Source organism: Siniperca chuatsi, linkage group LG2, assembly GCF_020085105.1.
Source record: "Siniperca chuatsi isolate FFG_IHB_CAS linkage group LG2, ASM2008510v1, whole genome shotgun sequence".
Taxonomy (NCBI): Eukaryota; Metazoa; Chordata; class Actinopteri; order Centrarchiformes; family Sinipercidae; genus Siniperca; species Siniperca chuatsi.
In genome coordinates, this window is record NC_058043.1 from 12,128,193 (window position 1) to 12,148,523 (window position 20,331).

Here is a 20,331-nt window from a genome sequence, read left to right on the forward strand (position 1 = left end):
AGTGTTAATCCTAAACAAATCAACTCTGAGACTTGAGAAATAAGGCCCTGATGTCATCTGCATAGCAATGCCAGGGTGGAGACCATATTTGTATCTTTGACAAAAATCCTCAACAAAGTTGTCAGTTTAGGGAACAGGAGGATCATCAGAAATGGTGAAAATGTCTGCCCCAACTGCTTCTGTATGCTCCAATAAAATACATCCCATGTTTTGTTAAAAGTGAGTTGTGCAGGATGTGTTTTAAGTACAATTTACACTATACAGCCAAAAGTATGTTGACATCCCAGTTCACACACTTCTGTGTACTTTTGGGCTGCTGTTCATGGTTTGGGACAAATCCGCTTTAGTTCCCATTAAGGGAAATTGAAACGCTACCACACATAATGGTAATTTAGACAAAAGGGTGCTTCCAACTTCGTGGCAACAGTTTGGAGGGATATACCCTTTCTTGTTTCAACATGACAATGCCCCTGTGCCCAGAGTTAGGTCCATATAGAGATGGGTTCCCCAGTTTGGTGTGGAAGTACTTGCCTAACCTTCACAGAGCCATCATCAACATCCAACACCTTTGGGATGAATTAGGAAGACGTCTGCAAGCCAGGACTTAACGCCTAACACCAGTGGCCGATCAAGCTCCAAAATCTTGTGAAAAGCCTTCCCAGAAGAGTGGAGGCTGTTGTAGCAGCATTTTAATGCCTATAGATTGGAAATGAGATGTTCAACAATCCCATATGGCTGTAATGTTCAGGTGTCCACATACCTTTAGCCATGTAATGTATTTGAGTTTAAATCAACAGAAAACGGTGCAGACAGTTTTCTCCCCTGTGTGATTGAGTCCTGATTTAACCTTTAACAGCACTTAAATGGCTTTAGCTGAAAGTGTCTACCCAAACATGAGTCATGCAGGATGTTAAAATTTCAAGGTAAAAAACGTGATTATACTCCAGACTGATGGGTATCAGAAACACAGATTAGTTTACACGCAGTTGCCAGTTTATTAGGAACACCTAGCTAAAACAAATGCAGTCTAATACAACTGGACGGCAATAAATCCTACTTTCCTACTTTTTATAACGTTCAGTTTCTGTTGAAACTGTTTTAGAGAAGTGTTGATTCAACTTTGTCATTTTGGAGGCTGAATTTTGCAGTGCCGTTGAACTCAGATTTGCAAAATCAGTATCCTCTTTTAGAAAACGCATTTTTATCAAAAGGCTTCTTTATTAACTTTTTAGTTTGGGTAATTTGTGTAATTGCAGGTTTGTTTACATATGTATGTAATACACACATAACATGTTTGCTTGTACGAATTGATCTACATATTTAGTCTACTTTTCCTTGTAAAGCACTTTGTAATCTCTGGTTTTGATAAGTGCTACATAAATAAACTATCATTATTAATTGTATCATGTTTTACTGAGGTGTGTCTAATATTTAGTCTACCCTCACTAATATAAATGGGGTGGGCAAAATATAAGAAACACCTCCCACAGAACATTATAACCTTCATGAAGGTAGGATTTATTACAGGACTGTTTTATTAGACTGCACTTTAAGATACGTGTGCCTAATAAACTGGCAAATGCTTGCATGTGATGTGGACCTCAGGTGAGAGGATCTAGTAGACTCAGCCTAAGAATGAACCAAACACTAATACAACCGTTTCTTCTTGTTTAAGCAAAAAGAATTTGGTTTATGTAGAAACAAGCAATGTTTTGCAACTGGATATTTCCCTCTCCTTCAAAACAGTTAAAGCTAAAATAAAAAACAGAAATCAATACCCATCCCGTTGCACCCAGAATCGCCGCCTTCGAAAATGTATGCAGATGTTACTGACAGAAAGCAAAGGAAACCTGGGGAACAGCTCACAAGGGAGATAGCTATAGGTGTACAGTACATATATATAAAATATAAAATCTGAAATATATTTTATATATATTAAATTGTGTTAGGGTTCAGTATCTTTCACTACACAGCATTAAGGTGGTGTGTCTGATTATCTTTTTTTTTCTTCATTTTTTTTTTCAAATCCTATTATATAAACCAGAATAGAGTCAAAGCAAAACAAATGAATCAACGAACAAACAAATGTGGGGAAAAAAATAGTAACTAAGCAACAGACGAAAGGCCTCCGCCCCGATCCGATGCCCCTCCCCCCACCCTCCAGCGGAGGTGAGCTAGCACGGACGAGGTGGGACAGACCCGTCCAGCTGTACAGCGCAGTGAAACATAACTTACACATTAGCTCATTTTTACACGTACAGTCGTGATCAAGGCACAGGGATCTTCTACAAGTTATTTTTTTTCTTCAATAAAGTTGTACAAAATAATACATTTTACAGTCTGTACAAGAATAATAGTCCAGCAGTAAAATAAAGACAGACGTACTTAAAGCCGGGAGGGGGAGGAAATGGGACTGGGAGAGGTGAGAGAATAAGACGAAAGGTGGGAGGAGGACGTTGTGTGGAAAGGGAGAGGACTGATGAGGGCTGGAGGGAGTGTGTGTGTGTGTGTGTGTGTGTGTGTGTGTGTGTGTGTGTGTGTGTGTGTGTGTGTGTGTGTGTGTGTGTTCCCAGGTAAGTTGCATCCAGTCTTGAAAAGTCATTTCTTTTACTTCATGCTTTCCTTTTGCGTTGTTTTTTCCTTATTAAATAAAACCTCTCCTTTATTTTCCATACGTTGAATAGTTGTCAAATAGCAGCAGGGGCAGGGGGGCGAGGATGTATATGTGTGTGTGTATAGATGTGTGTGTGTGTGTGTAGTTAGGGGGGTGGGGTTTAAATGGTGCACAAAGGCAGATCACACACACAGTGTACACCAACACACAACATGGGGTAAAAACTAACAAAAACTTAAAAGTTGAATTGTGTTATTACAGGAATATATAATATTTATATTTATATATATACATATTTATATACACACATATATAAATATCTATATATATAGCTTGGATTTTTTGCACTGCATGAAGTTCACTGGTATGCATGATTTTATGCATTGTATGGTATTTTTCTTGTTGTTTTTTCCCTCCTTTTTTGTTGTTTTCTGCCATCCCTCCTCGATTGCTTGAAGAGCAGGTCATGTGAGCCGTGTGGTCTTATGTTCGAGTCACGCTCACGTCCACAGCCAGCCGTTAGTCAATTAGTCCGTCTGTTCGGGCACAAAAAGGCTCACAGCCCTCCTCTGTATCAGTTTGCCACCCTCCATGTCTATCGTTCTCTTCTTCTCCGCCTCCGTCGTCTTTAGCACACGGTGAATAAACTCCTCTCTCTCAGAATGCATTATTTAATTCAGCCTCTGCCAACTGTTAAAAGCAGGAGGACTCGGTTTTAAAAGGGTCTGTGTGTGTGTGTGTGTGTGTGTGTGTGTGTGTGTGTGTGTGTGTGTGTGTGTGACTTCGATATGAGACATTAAAACCTATCTAAGGGCTCTGGATGTCTTATGATGTAGTGTGTGTGTACCTGCGAGTGTGTGTGTTCATATATCTGAGAGAGAGAAAGAGAGCTAAAAGGAGGGATAGCCTGCACTGAGGGATTCCAGTCTTGACCCTCTTTCCTGGGTCAAAGTGCAGTCAGTCCTGGCTAATAGTTGATGAAACTCTTGTTGGTGTATTCTTAGCTGTGTTTCCTTTATAATAAAAAAAAAAAAAAATAGTGCTCCACTGCTTTGTTTTTCTGAAATTGTGTTACTGGGAGAAGTATCAGGATAGAGGGGAGGGCAGGCGGACAGACGCTCGCTCTGTTGTTTGGTGAAGTTGGTGGAAGTGGAGGGGGTGATTGGCTAACTGGTCGTGGGGGGTAGATAGGTAGGTTGGTAGGTAGATAAGTAGACCGGACGCCGCTGCCCATCACAACAGCTCGTACTGCCGTAGGTGCATCCTCTGTATGATGTCGCGACAGTCATTGAAGACGCGGCGGATGTTTTCTGTGTCGACGGCGCATGTGAAGTGGGGGTAACAGTAATGCCGTCCATCCCCGCTGGCTGTGCTGATCCTCTGGAAAAGACACAAAAGTACAGACAAGTTAGTGTTGTAGATCAGTGGTATCCAACCCTTTTTTGTCAGAAGTACCCCATCATTGACACCACTAGTCATGTTCCTAATGTGTTCATCTGTATGGATTTTAAATTGGATGTTATTTAACACTATTATATATAAAAAGGATACTGTTACAATAATTTCTTCTTACAATTCAACTGTCAACGTTTAAGTCAGTTTGGCCAAGTTTGCATTCCACCTTGAGTGTCAGAAGCTGGACCATTGATCTATTACTTTAAGCTAACTATTTTAACCATTGATCCATTAATTTTAGCTAATAATTTCAATTGTTTATCCATACTTTTAAGCTGTCTATTTCAAAAACTATCCATGACTTTAAGCTTTTTCATAATTTATCCATTACTTTTAGCTAACTATTTCAACTGTTTATCCATTAGTACCCCCTGGGGTACACATATGTACCCCCCTGACTGGGAACTACTATCACAGGACATGCTGAGACAACACCTTCCACTTAAATCTACTTGTAGGAAAATATCCTCTGCGCACAGTAACTGAGTGGAACATGAAAGTGGTCATCTGCAAGATTTTGTTTTGATTTTGGTGACATCTTTGGTGCCAAGCTGTCACTGGTGTGGTTTTGCACGGCTCATCCAAGAAAAACATTTGCCACTCACACAGTTTGTATGAAACTGTGATGTCTTTTACTTTGGATGTTCTGTTAACTGCTGTTGCTGCTTCTGGACTTAAAACACACCACTTCGTCTCTATCAGCAAATGTCAAAAAGAGAAGAAGCAAAATGTCAAACTACATCTAGTTCATGAATCACCACTGAGATACAATCAATCAGTGATACGGATGCCAAAATGCACATTGTTTACATGACCATTTAACATTTTATTACATAAGATTTGGATAATATTAGTCTGTGGTGGATGGAAGATGGCATATTTGTATAATGGAAAAAATACTGATCAAAAGATTAAAATAGATTTCTGGTAAACAACATGTTTCATATAGGATTTGAAATGCTGTTGACAGTAAACCTAACCTGTACTGTTGATATATTTCAGTCAACTCTGGTTTCAGTCTTTGGTTAGTGAAACTTCATCTTGACTGATGTTATAACAAAATTAAGGGGGAAATAACTTTTCAAAGAGTTAAACAGAGCAGTGAAATGGTGTGGAGTGAAACCATATCCATCCAATCAGCTGTTAAACAGATGAAATGAATAAAACTCAACAGCAAATTGTCAGGTGAGGTTTTTGTCACATCTTACTTTAACTACACTGTTCTGTGAACCAAACAGGTAAAATTATAAAAACATATGAAACATACATAAATTAACAAAATTATCAAATGCAAACAGGTAAAACATGAGCTTTGTACATACCAGAAACTCATCCCGAATAAAGTACTTTGCCCTTGTGACGCGAGGATCTTCACCTTGCTCTGGTATTGCTGTTGGAGAAGAAGAAATTTAGACACAATAAAGACATTTTTGCACTGTGCCATTAAACAGATGGCAGCATCGCTTCAGCAATTACGGTAGGTCAAAGCTGAACCAGAAAGTCGGTCTTGTGAACTGTGATGGATTTTTACAACGGTTTAGGTAATAAATTCCCTGTTTTTTCTGCTAAATAATTGTCTGACTGCTGGTGTTTTTTTCTCCACATTCAGAGATCTCAGTAATTAAGTTGGTGAGTACAATGTTATCGATGGTCTCAATGATAGAGCATGATGAGCAAACCTGTGAAAATAGGATCTAAGTTGTAATAAACCAGAATTATCCTGTAAAATGACTGTATAAGTGTACGTTTTCTGTGTCTGTAGCCTTTATTTGGTTAAGATAGAGCTAAATGTTGTTAATCCTCAGCCTGTTTTTAACAAGATTGTAATATTTTGACGCAACGTGGCTCATCACCTACACTAAACCATTTGAATGTGTCCGTTACAACCACAGAATAATGGATATGTGTGTTCTGTATTGGACACCCACAGATATCAGTGTCAACCTCTTACCATCATCAGGTGTAGTGTAGCGTGCAAACTCCGGGAAGTACTCCTCAATTTTAGATTTCCCTGCCAAAACCTTCTCAGCGAGCAGGTCCTGTTTGTTCAGGAAGAGGATTACCGAAATGGTCCGTAGCCACCTGTGGAGGGAAATGAAGAACGAGTTCAGTGCCAGATTAATTTGGACTTTCATTTAGGGCCCAAAATACGTTACCGGTCTGTTGCTGGAGAGTCCCCACTTTTCAAGTGGCATTATGTTTTAATAGGCTTTGGCTGAAGAACAAGGGAATAATTTACTCTCTGGAGTTCTGGGCTGAAAAGGTCTTAGAGTGCCTGCCATAAACAGTCCATATGTTCCCACAGCGAGAGAAGAGTTGAGGATGGACCCACTGTACATGCACCCTGAGCAGGAACGTTTCATTCTTTCTATTCTCAACCCTCTTTGTGTACAGTACTTGAAGTGATACTGTGGTACTAAAGTTGCACTTAAATTGAAAAGAAATGTGTTAATCTGTGACCAAAGAAATAAACTTTTGAAGTCTATCTAAACAGAGGAAAATGAACTGCCATGAAAAGATCTCATTTGTACAAAAAAGTGTGGCTTCAGTTTCAAGACAAGCCATTAAATATTTATTTATATGTTACAAAAAAGAATAAAGAATTAAAAATGGTAGAAAAAGAAGAGAGAAAAAGATAAAGAAGTATAAAAAGGTATGGCCCAAAACAGACTGCCACATGTCACATGACACCTCTAGCACCAATAGGAAGTGCCACAGTGCCATGCTCATCAACAGCACTTCAACCACAGAGTGGGACAGTAGAAACTGTACTGACTGGACTAAATGGCTCTGGGTATTTCTCTACCCGTGATTCTCTCTTCACCTATCTTTCTTTGCCCTCTCCCGGTTTCCTCCCACGGTCACATTTCTCCCGTATTTCTCCCAATTTATGACAAATTTCAACACCTTTTTTTCCCTTTTCATTATCACAACCTGTTTCTGGCACTGTGGGTACAGCACGCGCTCGCACCTCGTCCTCCTCAGTGAGTGAGAGACAAACAGAGAAATGGAGAGTAGAAAGAAATACTCAAGCAAATTTCTGATGTAAGAATTCCCATTTCTTATGGAAGGGGGCAGGGGCAAAAAATGAATGAATGAATGAAAACCGATGAATATTAGTTTATTCCAAAGATTCACGCAAATTCACGCCAGAGGGGCGAATTATTCTGTATTTTTTCCTAAGAATTAAAAGTAAAATTAAAAGTACTTAACATTAAAAAATGCTGTTGCAGTGTAGTTATTATTTTGTTATTTCCATTCTTTAAAAGTCACCAGAAGGCAGGAAACAAAGTCTCTGAAACTCAAATTTTTTGGAGGAGGGCCCCCAGACCCCCACTTTGGTTTGAAATCCACGCTGTTTTTGAGGTCTCAAAGGTTGGCAGGTGTGCCTGTCACCTGACTACAGAAGTCGAGGTACGGTAACCAGGATGTGCCAAGCAGGCACTAAGCTCTGAAGGAAGAAATAGTACTTTTCACGGGCATCGCTGCTGGAGAATGGGATGATGGTAAACCAATACACAGCTGGGATTGGCAGCCCGGTGTACAGGTGTACATTGAGTATAACAGAAGCAGCTAAATTGTCAAATTTAATTTTTTTGCGTCTGTACAATCTGACTGATAAATACCATTAGTACATTACCAGAAACATATTTTAACTATGGCAGTGTGAATGGGGACTTCGGCTGTGCTCATCACATGCTGTGTGGGTGTGCCACGCGCTTGTCTTTATATTGACAGAAAATCCCCTTGGGTTTGACGTAAACAGTAACACTGAATGCTGAAATGACAATCATCAGTGTGGAAAAAACAAACATCAACCACTGCATCAAAAACCAAACTGTACCAAAACAGTAATTCTGTCTTTATTACCGCATCAGTTTCTACATTTCATCTGTGAAAACCTTCCTTTTCATTCAGTAACCAAATACGCATGCAGTTGTGTATGTCTATATGTCTAAGAGTGTATATAATATATATTCTCTTTTATGCCATATGCATTTTCTGAATGCCTTTTATTCCTCCCTTTTCGTCTCAACACCTTGAGATACACAGTATTGCAATCGGTCACAAAAAAAGATGAAATTGCTACTAGTTTCATGTTTGATAGTTTGATGAAAAGAAGTTGATGCTGACCTGTTGTTCCAAATGTTCTTGAAAAGGTTGAGGGCTTCCTGTAGTCTGTTGGTCTGATTGTCTTCTCTGATCACCATGTTGTAGCTGCTACTCGCCACCACAAAAATGATAGCTGTCACATCTGTGTCACACACACCAACACCAGAGGATTAACACACCAAAGATGGATAAAACTTCCACAACCTTGGGATTTAAATAAACACATGGACATGAATCTGCCACAACTGGAAAACAAATTCCTGGACACAAAAAAATAATTTAAAAAACCGATTGCGTCAATGACTGCTTGTCACTGATTATTTTTCAGTAATTCATAAATAATCAAAAATTCCTTCACTACAATAAATCGGTCCAGGCAACAAACATCCTACCGTTAAAACACTGGATCCATTTTCGACGTTCATCCCTCTGACCGCCAACATCGAACATACTGTGAGACAGAGGAGTCAAAAGTTAAATTCTGTTTCTGCCTTTCTTTCAACTACTTCTTATTTGACTATTACTTTATCACAGACACTGCGATAAATAAACTTTGTAGTAACTCACTGGAAATTGACTTTGTCTATTTGGAATCTTGTCTCGAAGATCCCAGATGTCAGTACTCTGCATCTCAACAGGTCCTGAAAAATAGAGAAGGAACAGGGGGGTGTTAGATCGTTAAAGAAAATATATAATTTGTAAGATGTAGAAGAGAAGGTGATGTGAGATGTCAGGAACATGGACGTAAGAGGAGGATAACAGGATAATAAGGTATTAAAAGGAGGGATTATTAACAGGAGAAGATAAAGAATATGGAGGGAAAAAACTCTTGGACAACAAGTACAAGACAGAGAGAGAAAGAAGACTGAAGTTCTTGTGATTAACAGATGAAATAAAAATATCCAACTTATAGGAAGTTCATCTATAAACAAAGTATAATAGCACTTTAAACTTCCTCTTAATTCAGGTCATAGTTAAGAATTAATATAGATAGCTGCTTTATGTTGAATATTATAGTTTATTACAGAACAACAAATACTTTCATTATTGAGTAACCTGTCAAAATTTGTTTTCGAGGCATTGGTTTATTGTTTAATATACTAGATGTCAGAAAACAGTGAAAAATGCTAAAAGATATTCACAGAGAAAAGCAGTAAATCATCACATTTGAGAAGCTGGAAACATACGCTGTGTTTGAAATCACTCCCTATTTACTATATAGTGCACTATGTTTACCCTCCACCATTTTATCTAAGTGTCTGAACTCTGAGTGTAAAAAAACTCCCAACAATGGAATGAAAAGAAGTAGTGTCCATGGCACTTTCTGCTTACAATCCCACAATGTGATGTGTGACATTTTCCAGATGCAAAAATTCCCATTGTGCGACTGTACAGTTGTCAGTGGTGACGCAAAATGAAGTTGATTTGTAGGTGTCTGACAACTCAATTTACTGCTCACTATAAAGTAAACTACTGAGTGTCTGTTATTTAGGAAGTAGCGAGTGAGTAAACGAGGAACAGATTTCGGACAAACAACAGGCCTTTTTCACAGAACACATTTTGACTTGTCATAGCAGTAAAATCACAGGTGTTACTAATAATATTAAGAAAGGCTCCGTTCTATTCAAGTGTCCCAGTAAGCTATGACAGTGTGACAGAGAGCCAGCATGCAAAACACAAGGACCCTGAAACTGAATAGAGTTCAGCCATCATTAACTTTATTATTAACACCTGTGCTCTTCGTGCTATGAAATGTCAAAATGTGTTCTGCGAAAAAAGGCCTATGTGGCATTTTTTCTTGATAAATGTATTCAACTTTTAATCGATTCTAATTTCAGTCATGTTCATGTTTTCAGTCAACTAAAACATGAATTGACTAATTGCTTTAGCACTACAGAGTACAGTGCTCCAATATAAACACTGCAAGTGTTTGTGTGTTGAACATCTCACCTGATCAGTGGGTGTGTAGTCATTCTGCCTGACCACCTCAATCCTGTCTAAGAAGCTGCAGCAAAAAAAACAACAAAAAAACACAGCACAATACAGCCGGTTAGATCTTAATAACACAATAAAATAATAATCTCATACATAGATAACAACACAGTAAAACGTGTCAACATTTCCACTGGCCACTCTTCGTAATCATCAAAATAAATGCAACTTAGCAATGCATTTACCAGTTGTGAATGCAACCATACTGACTAATCTATCATACTGTGGAAATGTATGGTGAGAACAGTATGGCCCTCCAACACACACACACACACACACACACACACACAGGTACATCCCAGTGCATTAGTGGAAGCAAGAGGAAGATGGAGGACGTGGGTGCCCTAACGGCCACCAGGGGGCATTTGCTTTAATTCACAGTGAGATCAGAGGCAGCCAGTCTGAGTCACCAGCAGCCGTTTGCTCTGTCAGACCTGAGAAGCCTTGTCAATGGAGCTGCTGTAGTAGTACTTGCACAGGAGGAGAGGTGTGTGTGTGTGTGTGTGTGTGTGTGTGTGTGTGTGTGTGTGTGCGTGGGTGGGTATGCAGGCCTACATGAGTTCAGATTTGCAGAGCGCCTACCCCAAATGCATGTTAATTGTTCTGATGAACTGGCCTACATTACGGCTGCTTTTCAAGGTGTGTCAGCTGCCCTGATGTTTTCACGATGACTGTATCAGGGTCACCTGCTGAAGGTGCTGCAACAAGTCAGGATTCAAAACAGGCCTAAAGAAAGACTGCTGACACTTACACGAGCATCTGTCAAGGAAACTAGACAAAATTTCTCTCATGTAACCCAGGCTGAATACGTTTAAGAGTCTGTGTTAAGCAGAGAATAAAACCAACTGACTAAACCTCCCTCCTCATGTACAGTATGTGGGCTGCTGTCCCATTATACATGTGAACAGGGAATGAACGTGAGGACTCAGGCAAGCAGAGTTGCTGGATGATGTTACAGGACTTACACACATACAGACAAAAACACACAAAAAAGACAGAGTTTTAAACATCCCTGCTGTCCTGACAGTGCTTTCAGATGTACAGAAGAAACATTATGCAAGAAGAAGAACTGGAGCTGCTCCGCTCCGACAGTGGAAAGAGGAGTGGGCTGAACTCAATGCTGCTACACTGGGAGGAATTTGGTGATTATCTTTAAGCTACAGCGGCAGCTATCGTAAGTGTCCCACTAGCCTGCATCTATCAGGCACAAGTACTGCAGCTTTTCCCACAATTCCTGTTAAGGGTGAAGCAACAACATGTCAGCAGTGAAAGAATCACAGACAGAGAAAGCTCCTAAATTCAGATTGGTCAGTTGTTGTCACAGGCCATTTCATTATCCAGTGTAGTGTAATTTTTTTCTTAGACTACACATTTGCAGAACACAACATTAAGACGCAGAACATTAAAAACATTAACGACAACAAGCGATTTCCGTCGTGGCCAAAAGTGCCATCTCAAGTCAGTTTGGGCATAAGCAGGAACATAAACTATGGTGGACAGCAGTGAGGTGGAGACTGGGAGGCCATGGTAGATTGTTGAGTTACATTTATTTATTTGCTTTACATATCTAACGATTCATTTTGTTAACTGGTTCATTTAAGAACCAAAGCTTGTGTCGTACTGTCTGTAATTAATATCGTCCAATAACAACCAGCGCCTAATGAAACACAGCATCCCTAAAAATCCTTTTGAGTCGCAACAACAAAAGAAAACGTATTTTTGGGAACACAACAATGTGTTTATTTTTTCAGAATTGCCTCTAATCTATGATGTTTCCTTGTGAATTACTAGATAATTTAACATATTCAGGCCTCTAAAAATTACAAACAAGGAAAAGGTAAAACCCTCTTTGCTTTGTCTCAACGGGTAATGCAACCAGTAACAAGAGCGTTGTAAATAGTAAACTCCTTTATTTTTATGGCACAGTTTCCTGCAGTGTGTTATAGTAGAGGTGTGCCATAAATAAAGACCACCTCTACTAATGTCAGAAAAAAATGTACATTAACAGTTTTATTAAATCTAATATTAAGCTTCAGGGAAACCAAGCAGAGGTGCTAAGAGGCACTAATTCGCACAGAAAAGGAAATATATTTAATGAGTGATGTGACTGTTTATGCGGCCAACTGGTAACTAAATTGATAACAAGTCAAGATGCGTCAGGGCAGTGCATACTACCTCCACTAATTAATTTCCTGGGGAAACCCTCTAAGGATTCACAAGCTAAAAAGGTTGGTAACCTCTGTTTCAGAGCGATAGAGGGTTACCTGCTAAAGTGGCAGCTAACGTAGACAAACGTACTAATTTCCCACCCAGTTTGATTCCTGCATGGCTGTCTGTTTTTACTGATCGTCTGTCCACCGTTCTTACAACTAGAAACGCAAGACGCTCGCTGGAAGCTGCCTTTTGGGGCAAAGGTATGTAACCCCCTCTGAGATAACTAGGAATGTGGCAGGCAGGAGTGAAATGTGACAGGAGGGCTGCAGGTAACACACTGAGGAACAGGGGGCTGGGTCTGCGGAAGCTACAGAACTGGACAGACGGACGGACAGACGGAGGGAAAAGACACTGAGTCAGGAAGAAGAGAGAGTCAGTGTGAGACTGAGAGAGAAACAGAAGAGGACAAACAGTTTGGGGAACAAAGAGACACCCATGTGCATATCTTCGCACAAATGCACACTGACACAGATATTCATATAAAACACACACAGAGGCAATTAAGCAGCCAACCAGTCTGGTACCTTCGGCTCTCTGCAGGGGCCGAATGGCTCAGCTGTTCCCAAACCACAGCGCCTCTGCTGTGCCAGCACACCCAGAGCCCTTAGTGGACAACTGTTCAGCCAAGCTGCCTGTTACTGCCCCGTACTGACAGCTCAGGCCCTGCGAACTTCATCCTCCCATAACATCCCCACGCTGAGCTCCCAAACACATAAATAACCTGGATGTGACAGGATCTAAAAGCTACGGCTCTAATGACGACAGAGTTAACATGGCTGCTACCGACATCTGCCGAGGCCAAACTCTTGTTTATCTACAGCTCTGGTCTGAGGCGTCGACACACCCAGGACAAACACACAGCTCAATTTTTAGCAGTTCTCCCTATTAATAGGAGAAGTGCCAATAATAACTGTGCCTAGTAAATTGAACTAAATAGTAGTGGCTGCCTCAGTAACAGAGAGGTCTGAGGAGTTATGTATAACCTGCCAGGGTTATTCTGGGGTAGCAGACAGGCTGACTTAAACTCTGGAAATACACACAGGACTCTTGTCTGGTGAATGAAAATAACCCAGTATTTACAAGAAAAGATTTTTACATTTTTTACTGCTGGTTTGCAGGTACAACAATTGTGGGGGCTTTAATGTAGTACAAACAAAAATTTACACAATTTTTATATATGTAAGAGTTTTCTATTTAATATAATTTTTTTTGTTTTATTGCTATATAAACATAAACAACCCAACTTTTTAATTAAATTTTAGTCAAATTTACAACAAATTCACCAGTTTAGACTTGAAACAAAAATATGTTTAAGCTAAACGTAACTCATAATTCTAACTTAACAATTTCCAAAAATAAAGAGGCTACAAAATGTCCTTTTGCAATTTTCTTCCTTCCTTTTTATTGATATAAAATCTAAAGCTTCCTCCAAAAATAGACTGCTCTGAAAATACTTCCAGTACTTCCACACACAACAACATGTTTAAACTATATATCTCCTTCGCACACTCAAAATCTAAATTAAAAAGAGGAATATCTGTACTGGAAAAAAGTAGTCTACATTCAACAGCAGCAAGTAAATATGAGGTTTTGTTTTTCTGTTTTCCCTACAATCAACAATCAAACAGAGATCTCCACATGCTGGAAGGACATACGAGGCTACAGCATCAACAGCGGCGTACTGACCCAACAAAGCTGATAACATTCCCATAATGCATTAATCTTGTTAAAGTGGCAGTATTAGGACAAAGGATTACCTAGATTATGAGCTAGTGTACATTTTCAGATCTGAATGGGATTAGGCTACTCTGAGCTGCACAACAGTGTTGACTCGTCTGGCCTGCACACGCACAGCTGGACTGGAGAATATGCTGAATTATTAGCTTTATTTATTTTTGGACATTGTGAACTTCATAAATTAGATAACGTGAGCAGATTCAAGAGGAGTGTTTCAAATTACTGACTTAACATGTCTGGTTACATTTGTAAAGCATGATGTAATAATTTAATATTCACTTCATGTGAACATATTAGAAGTGTTTGGTAATGTCTCTCCTCTGTTTAAAAACAGACTGCATTTTTCGTTAAACAAATTAACTGTAATAAAAAAAAAAACTTTTAGTTTAAGTATGTTTCTTGACAAGGTTTATGGTTTAATGTGATACATACACACAACATCTGGGGACCTTTGTCCTGGATCCAAGCAACTCTGCTGATCGGCCGTGTGACGCACGCACACACACGCGCACACACACACACACACACACACGCGCACACACACACACACGAGCTGGCCGGCAGGATTACATCCCTGAAAAGTGCCTTTTCCCCACATCTGCCAAAATCCATTTATGTCTCCCAGATTTTCAAAAGTTAAACAAGCAATTTATTTTCATGTTCACATAATTTCCTTTCAAAAGAACCCTAAAATCATCCCAAACAAAGGCTTGTTCGTTAACAAAGAAAATTATAAATACATTTTAATTGAATATTTCTGTCAAACCCAGTAAAATTGTCTAAAAAGCTCAGCATGAAAAGTGCAACTGTTCATGTTACATAAATAAAACGTAGCAACAGAAGGGTTAAAAAAAAGAAACAGAAAATATACAATCCTTGGCTATATCTGTGATGAGTCACAGTTAAATTAAAATAGTTTTCTATTAATGTTACAAATATTTATTAATTAAATATGGATACTTGATATGGAGTTAAAATGTGGGCACATAGTACATTTATTTCATACAGCCCGTACCCTTGTTAAGACTATAAGTAACAAAACATACAAGCAAAAAAACAAAACAAAAAAGCGTAAAAAGAGCAGCTTTTACTAAAGCTTCTTCTCAGCAAGAAGTTCACTATTTGCCATTAAAGTTCACCATTATCATGAAGTATTCAAGCTAAACTGTTCAACAAATTGAGCAAAACTGAGAGCAAACGCCGACTTTTAAAAAACACTTGAATTTGTCATTTCAGCTAACTGAAATCAATCTGCGCAAGAGAAAACTGAAGCTTCGCAATCCTCCATAAAAACAACAAGTGAAGTCACAAAATGGTCTTTGCTTTGCTCCGTGACCGGGCCGGGGGGTCTCGTGCACGGCCCGCCGAGCCGAATGATTCAAGGGGCTTACTGCTTCTTTGTACGTTAAGGCTTCACATTGCGAGCCGACACACAACACATCCAGTAAGAGAGGGAGAGAAAACGAGGAGGAAAGAAAAGAGAGAGAAGGCTGTGTCTGACATTACAGCGCTGCTCCAAAAATAGCTCCCTGGCGCCCTGGCCTCCAGCTTGGTTGTCATGGCGACAGAACCACAGGCGCTATAAATAGACAATCGGCTCCAAATCTTGTGCGACTGGAGAGGGGCCAGAAAGAGGGAGAGACAGACAGGGAGAGAGAAGGAAGAGAAAGAAAGACAGATATAAAAAAGGGAAGAAAGAATGACAGAAGAGGGGGAGAGAAGCAGAGCGAGCAACAAAGACATACAGAGAGAGAAATGCAGGGAATGAAGTGGGTTAGAGAGAGAGCGGAGGAAGAAGAGCAAGAAAGAAAGGAAAAAAGGAACAAAGAAGGAAAGAACAAATTAAAGAAGTTACGAATTAACTAAAGAACACAAGAGGAAAAGAAAAAGGGACAAACCTAAATATGAACAAAGTCAGAATCAAAGACTTTACGAGAGAAAAGTAAAAAAAAAAAAGACGAACAGAATGAAAGAGAAAGACAAAAAGAGACAGAGACAAAAAAAGAAAGCATGGATTAAGAGAGTGAACAAGTAATGAAAGAGTGCAAGACTAAAGAAAATTCAGAAAGAAAGAAAAAAAAGAGCGAAGAAACGAGAGAAAAACAAACAATAAAGGAAGAACATAACATCAGAAGAAAGGAGACAAAAAAGGACAAATTAATTAATAAAAAAATTACAAGACCAAGAGAAAAGTCAGAAAACTGAATGAAAAAGAGAGACAGAAAGACCAAAAATAAGGGAAGAACATATGACCAAAAGAAAGAAATAAAAACAAAAAACACACCGATTAAAAAAACTGAACTAACAAAAGAAAATCAAGGCATAAGAAGGCATGAAATAAAAGGCAAGAAAGAAAGGAAAGAGAGGAGGAATGAAAGAAAGATAGGCAAATTGTGAAAGAAAAAGAGAAAGAACAGAAAAGCAAAGAAAGAAAGAAAAGAGTAAACCTAGGACTGGGAACACCGACCTGTTAAACAGCAGCTGAACATTGGGAGCAACAATCACTGAATACACACAGCATTCAGAAAATCACAATACAGTGAGATTGCAACAGCAGCTTCTCCCAATGAGCTCGCCTTAAACACTTTAAAATGTACCTGACTCACGCTACACATCAGCACAGCGAGAGCACTTTAACGTCTGCTGCTTGCACACACATCTGAACTTGTTCATAGTCACCCCACACTAAGTATTGACACTACAACCTAGGGGTGGGCGACCGGGCCAAAAAATAATATCACAATCTGTTTAATCACAATCACGATCTAAACTGCGATCTATTTTCTAAATTGCGAAATGCCATGTAGACTATAGCCAGACTTGAAATATCCTATGAATTTCTTCATTTCCACCATTAAAACACAATATTGCATCAAAGATACACAGGTTTAATGGGGATTAAAACCCTGAGTTTCATTTGCAGTTGTAAACAGAAGCCAGAAATGACACTTTTCAAGTACTCACAAACTCACTGTTTACAATACGTCACCCAAGGAAAAGCCACGTAAACTAATTCGTCCAATCAGCATAGCCATCTAAGTGGCTACATCACTCTATTGGTTTCACATTGGGCGGATCCGCTTGTCAATGAGTTTATGTGAAGTTTTGAAACAGAAGTAAGAGGACATAAATACCGCGATCTCTACGCTTCGCCTGATTGGACTCCTTAGATCACGATCTCGATCTCTAAAATCGGCAGATTGCCCACTCCTACCCCCCCAAAAACCCCATCCCTCAATCTCCCCCCTCTCTCTGTGTCTCTCCCCCTCACTCCCTCTCTCCTCGCGATGAGTCAGAGACTCAATCCGAGCCATTTTCTGTCCCTGCAGAAACATCACTACACATCACAGAGAGAGAGAAAGAGGGGGGGAGGGAGGAAAGAGGGGAGAAGAGAAAGAAGAGGCTCAGGGAGGTATGAAGAGAAGTAAATCAGGGGGACTCCAGCACACGATGGCACATTATCGCTGGGACAAGATTTCAGAGAATCGACAGATCAAAAACACGGCAGTAACGCTCGGCTGGTATCACAGCCAGGCGACACATGATGCGAACAGACACAGATACTGAAAGTATAGGGATGTTCAGCCACATTCCTCCTCTCATTTTCACGTTGTTTCTGTCTAAAAACTTGGTTTAAGGCCTAAAAAGTACAATCAAGGAAATCCTGTTGGCTACCACAGCTCGTTTCCCAATGCTGGGTTTATAGGAAGAGATCAAGTGCCCACCCAACTGACTACTATGGCTATTATTTCTTCAAATAACTGATTAATCATTTACTCTATAAAATGTTACAATATAGTGCAACAGAGCCATAACAAGTTTCCAGAGCCCAAGGTGAGGTCTGTTTTGTAAAAACCAACAAAACAGCTTGTATTTGGGTTTTGGACCAAAACAAAACAGAGAAAATAGAGCAGCAAATTCTCGCATCTGAGAATCTGGAAGCAATGTATGTTTGGCATTTTTGCTTGATAAATGACTTTATTATCAATCAATTGTAGGGTTGGGCAATAGAGTATAACAGCGTATACCGTGATATCATCAGAAATGTTGCCATACCAGTTATTCCGTGCTATCTTCCTCTTTAATGTCTGTGCTATTACACTATTGTGGGCAGTGTTGCAAATCTATGAGCAGAACTGCTTTTGTGGCAATACAGAACTTTTATATGATTTCTGCACCAGAGTGATGAAGTACAGGCACAGAGCTTGTTGGATTAGTCAAAAACAGCCATTTATTTTACAGTTTACAGTTCACTCATGAAATTTTAATAGATATTGATATTTTATCGCAGCATATAAAATAACATATACCACGATAGAGGATTTTTTCCATATCCCCCACCTCAAATCTATTATCACATTTTTTGTCAAATTTCTGTTAAGCGACAAAATGTTTGAGCACTTCCTGCAGTAAGTAATTTTCTGGCATCTTAGGGAGCGGAAACAAGTTGTGAACACAACACTGACATCATCTTTTAAGTTGATATGGCGAACTTATTAGCGAAAAGACACGGATCAACATTAGCATTAATTTGGAGTCTTGCTTCTGTCCAGTATTCACTCTCCTTTTAGCTCTGTTTTTGGTCTCTACCAACTCCTGAGGGAAATATCTTATTGTGTCAAAAGTTAGTTTTTGTGTTATGTCACCAAAGTCTTAATAAATCAAAGCAAGTAAGGCTGAAAAGGTAGGACATCTCACTAAATCCACATGTGCTACAAAGCCATTAAACATGCTAGTGAATCTCCAAACTCATGACAAGAAGTACTTCTTCATTTAATCAAATGAAATAATGTCAATGTCACAGTATACTCTGCATAATAACACAGTTCAAAAGGCAAAAAGGACGCGTTGCATTTGCTTCTATCACAGCACTGTGACCAGGCTCCTTTCATTCAGCTTTGTTCACTGTCTCCAAATATATAATTGTCTGCAACTGGTCAGCAACGTCTCATGTTTGGCTGTGTTTTTCACAAGTTCCTCTGGGCCATGTGTTTGCATTTATTTTATTTGTTTATGCCACATTCCATCTTTCCTTTTTTCATTTAAAGGAATTGTTTGGCATTTGGGGAAATTTGCTTGCTAGATTTCTTGCAGAGTCAGATGAGAAGATCGATGCCACTCTCATGTCTGTACTGTAAATATGAAGCTACAGTCAGCGGCTGGTTAGCTTAGCTTAGCATAAAAACTGAAAACAGGGGGAAACAGCTAGTGTGGCTTTGTCCAAAAGGTAACAAAATCTGCCTACCAGCACCTCTGAAGCTCACCAATTAACACATTATTTATATTTTATTTAATTCTTACAAACACCAAACATGTTGTGGTTTTACGGGAGGTTATGTGCCGGATGAGTTTTTGGCCGGGCGCTGTAACTTCCTGAAGTCTTCGCTGGTTGCTTGGCAACCTCACTGTGACCAAAAAGAGGTTTTCCAAGTTTTCTGTTGATCGGCTAATCGATTTATCAATGAATTGTTGAGCTATATAATGTGGCTCCATAATTTATTATAAAAGCTATAATATAATATATTCATTAAATATATTCAATTGCATATCTAAAAAAGTAAACAATTACTAACAATGATATAAAAATCACATATTTGTCAACCAGGTGACAATCTTAACACTCCGAAGCAGTACTAGAGCCATAAATGTTTTAATGCTAAATATGCAATAACCAATTTTTTAATGCATGAAATCCTGATTATCCTAACTACAGCTCTACAGTATGTCTTTGTGTTTAATAATAATTAATTAATCAAAAATAGTTATTTAGTAGTGCATTTAAATCACAGAATGACAAATGATTAGGGATCAAATACCTAAATATATTTGAATTACAAAAAGAAAAGTACGTAAAACTTGTAATGTAAATGTTTTTTTAAATCATTTTCAGAGTGACAAATTACAGCTGACTCCTTGAAAAGATACCAGTTCTTGTCAGGATCTCAGAAGTGATTTACAATCAGGGGAAAGTGCCCGAATACTTCAGGTTTACAACTCTATGATCTCTGTATCCATGAAACAACAGAAACCTGACAAACATGCCTCATCTTCTGAGACAAAACAAACTCATTGCCTCGGTCCTGTTAGACGACACAGTCACGTTGGTTGGGGCTTTGTATGTGAATCGCCTACAGTTACCAGCAACCTAACCAACACCGACCAAACACATCCACATGTTATCAAGGACAACAACGTTGCAAACAAAG

The 20,331-nt window shown here is 39.1% G+C and overlaps 1 protein-coding gene across 1 annotated transcript in view; it reads right to left on the minus strand.

Annotated features, from left to right (window-relative positions):
- Nucleotides 1–1,663: 1,663 nt before the first annotated feature.
- LOC122862652 (guanine nucleotide-binding protein G(s) subunit alpha-like) overlaps nucleotides 1,664–20,331 on the minus strand; it is a 36,306-nt gene continuing 17,638 nt past the window's right edge. The window contains exons 6-12 of the mRNA XM_044168191.1: nucleotides 10,133–10,187; nucleotides 8,750–8,823; nucleotides 8,575–8,633; nucleotides 8,204–8,324; nucleotides 6,021–6,151; nucleotides 5,392–5,459; nucleotides 1,664–3,994 (exon numbers count right to left, since the gene is read on the minus strand). Of these exons, the coding sequence (XP_044024126.1) occupies nucleotides 3,848–3,994; nucleotides 5,392–5,459; nucleotides 6,021–6,151; nucleotides 8,204–8,324; nucleotides 8,575–8,633; nucleotides 8,750–8,823; nucleotides 10,133–10,187 (655 nt within the window). The 3' untranslated portion in view covers nucleotides 1,664–3,847. The remainder of the gene's footprint in view (nucleotides 3,995–5,391; nucleotides 5,460–6,020; nucleotides 6,152–8,203; nucleotides 8,325–8,574; nucleotides 8,634–8,749; nucleotides 8,824–10,132; nucleotides 10,188–20,331) is intronic.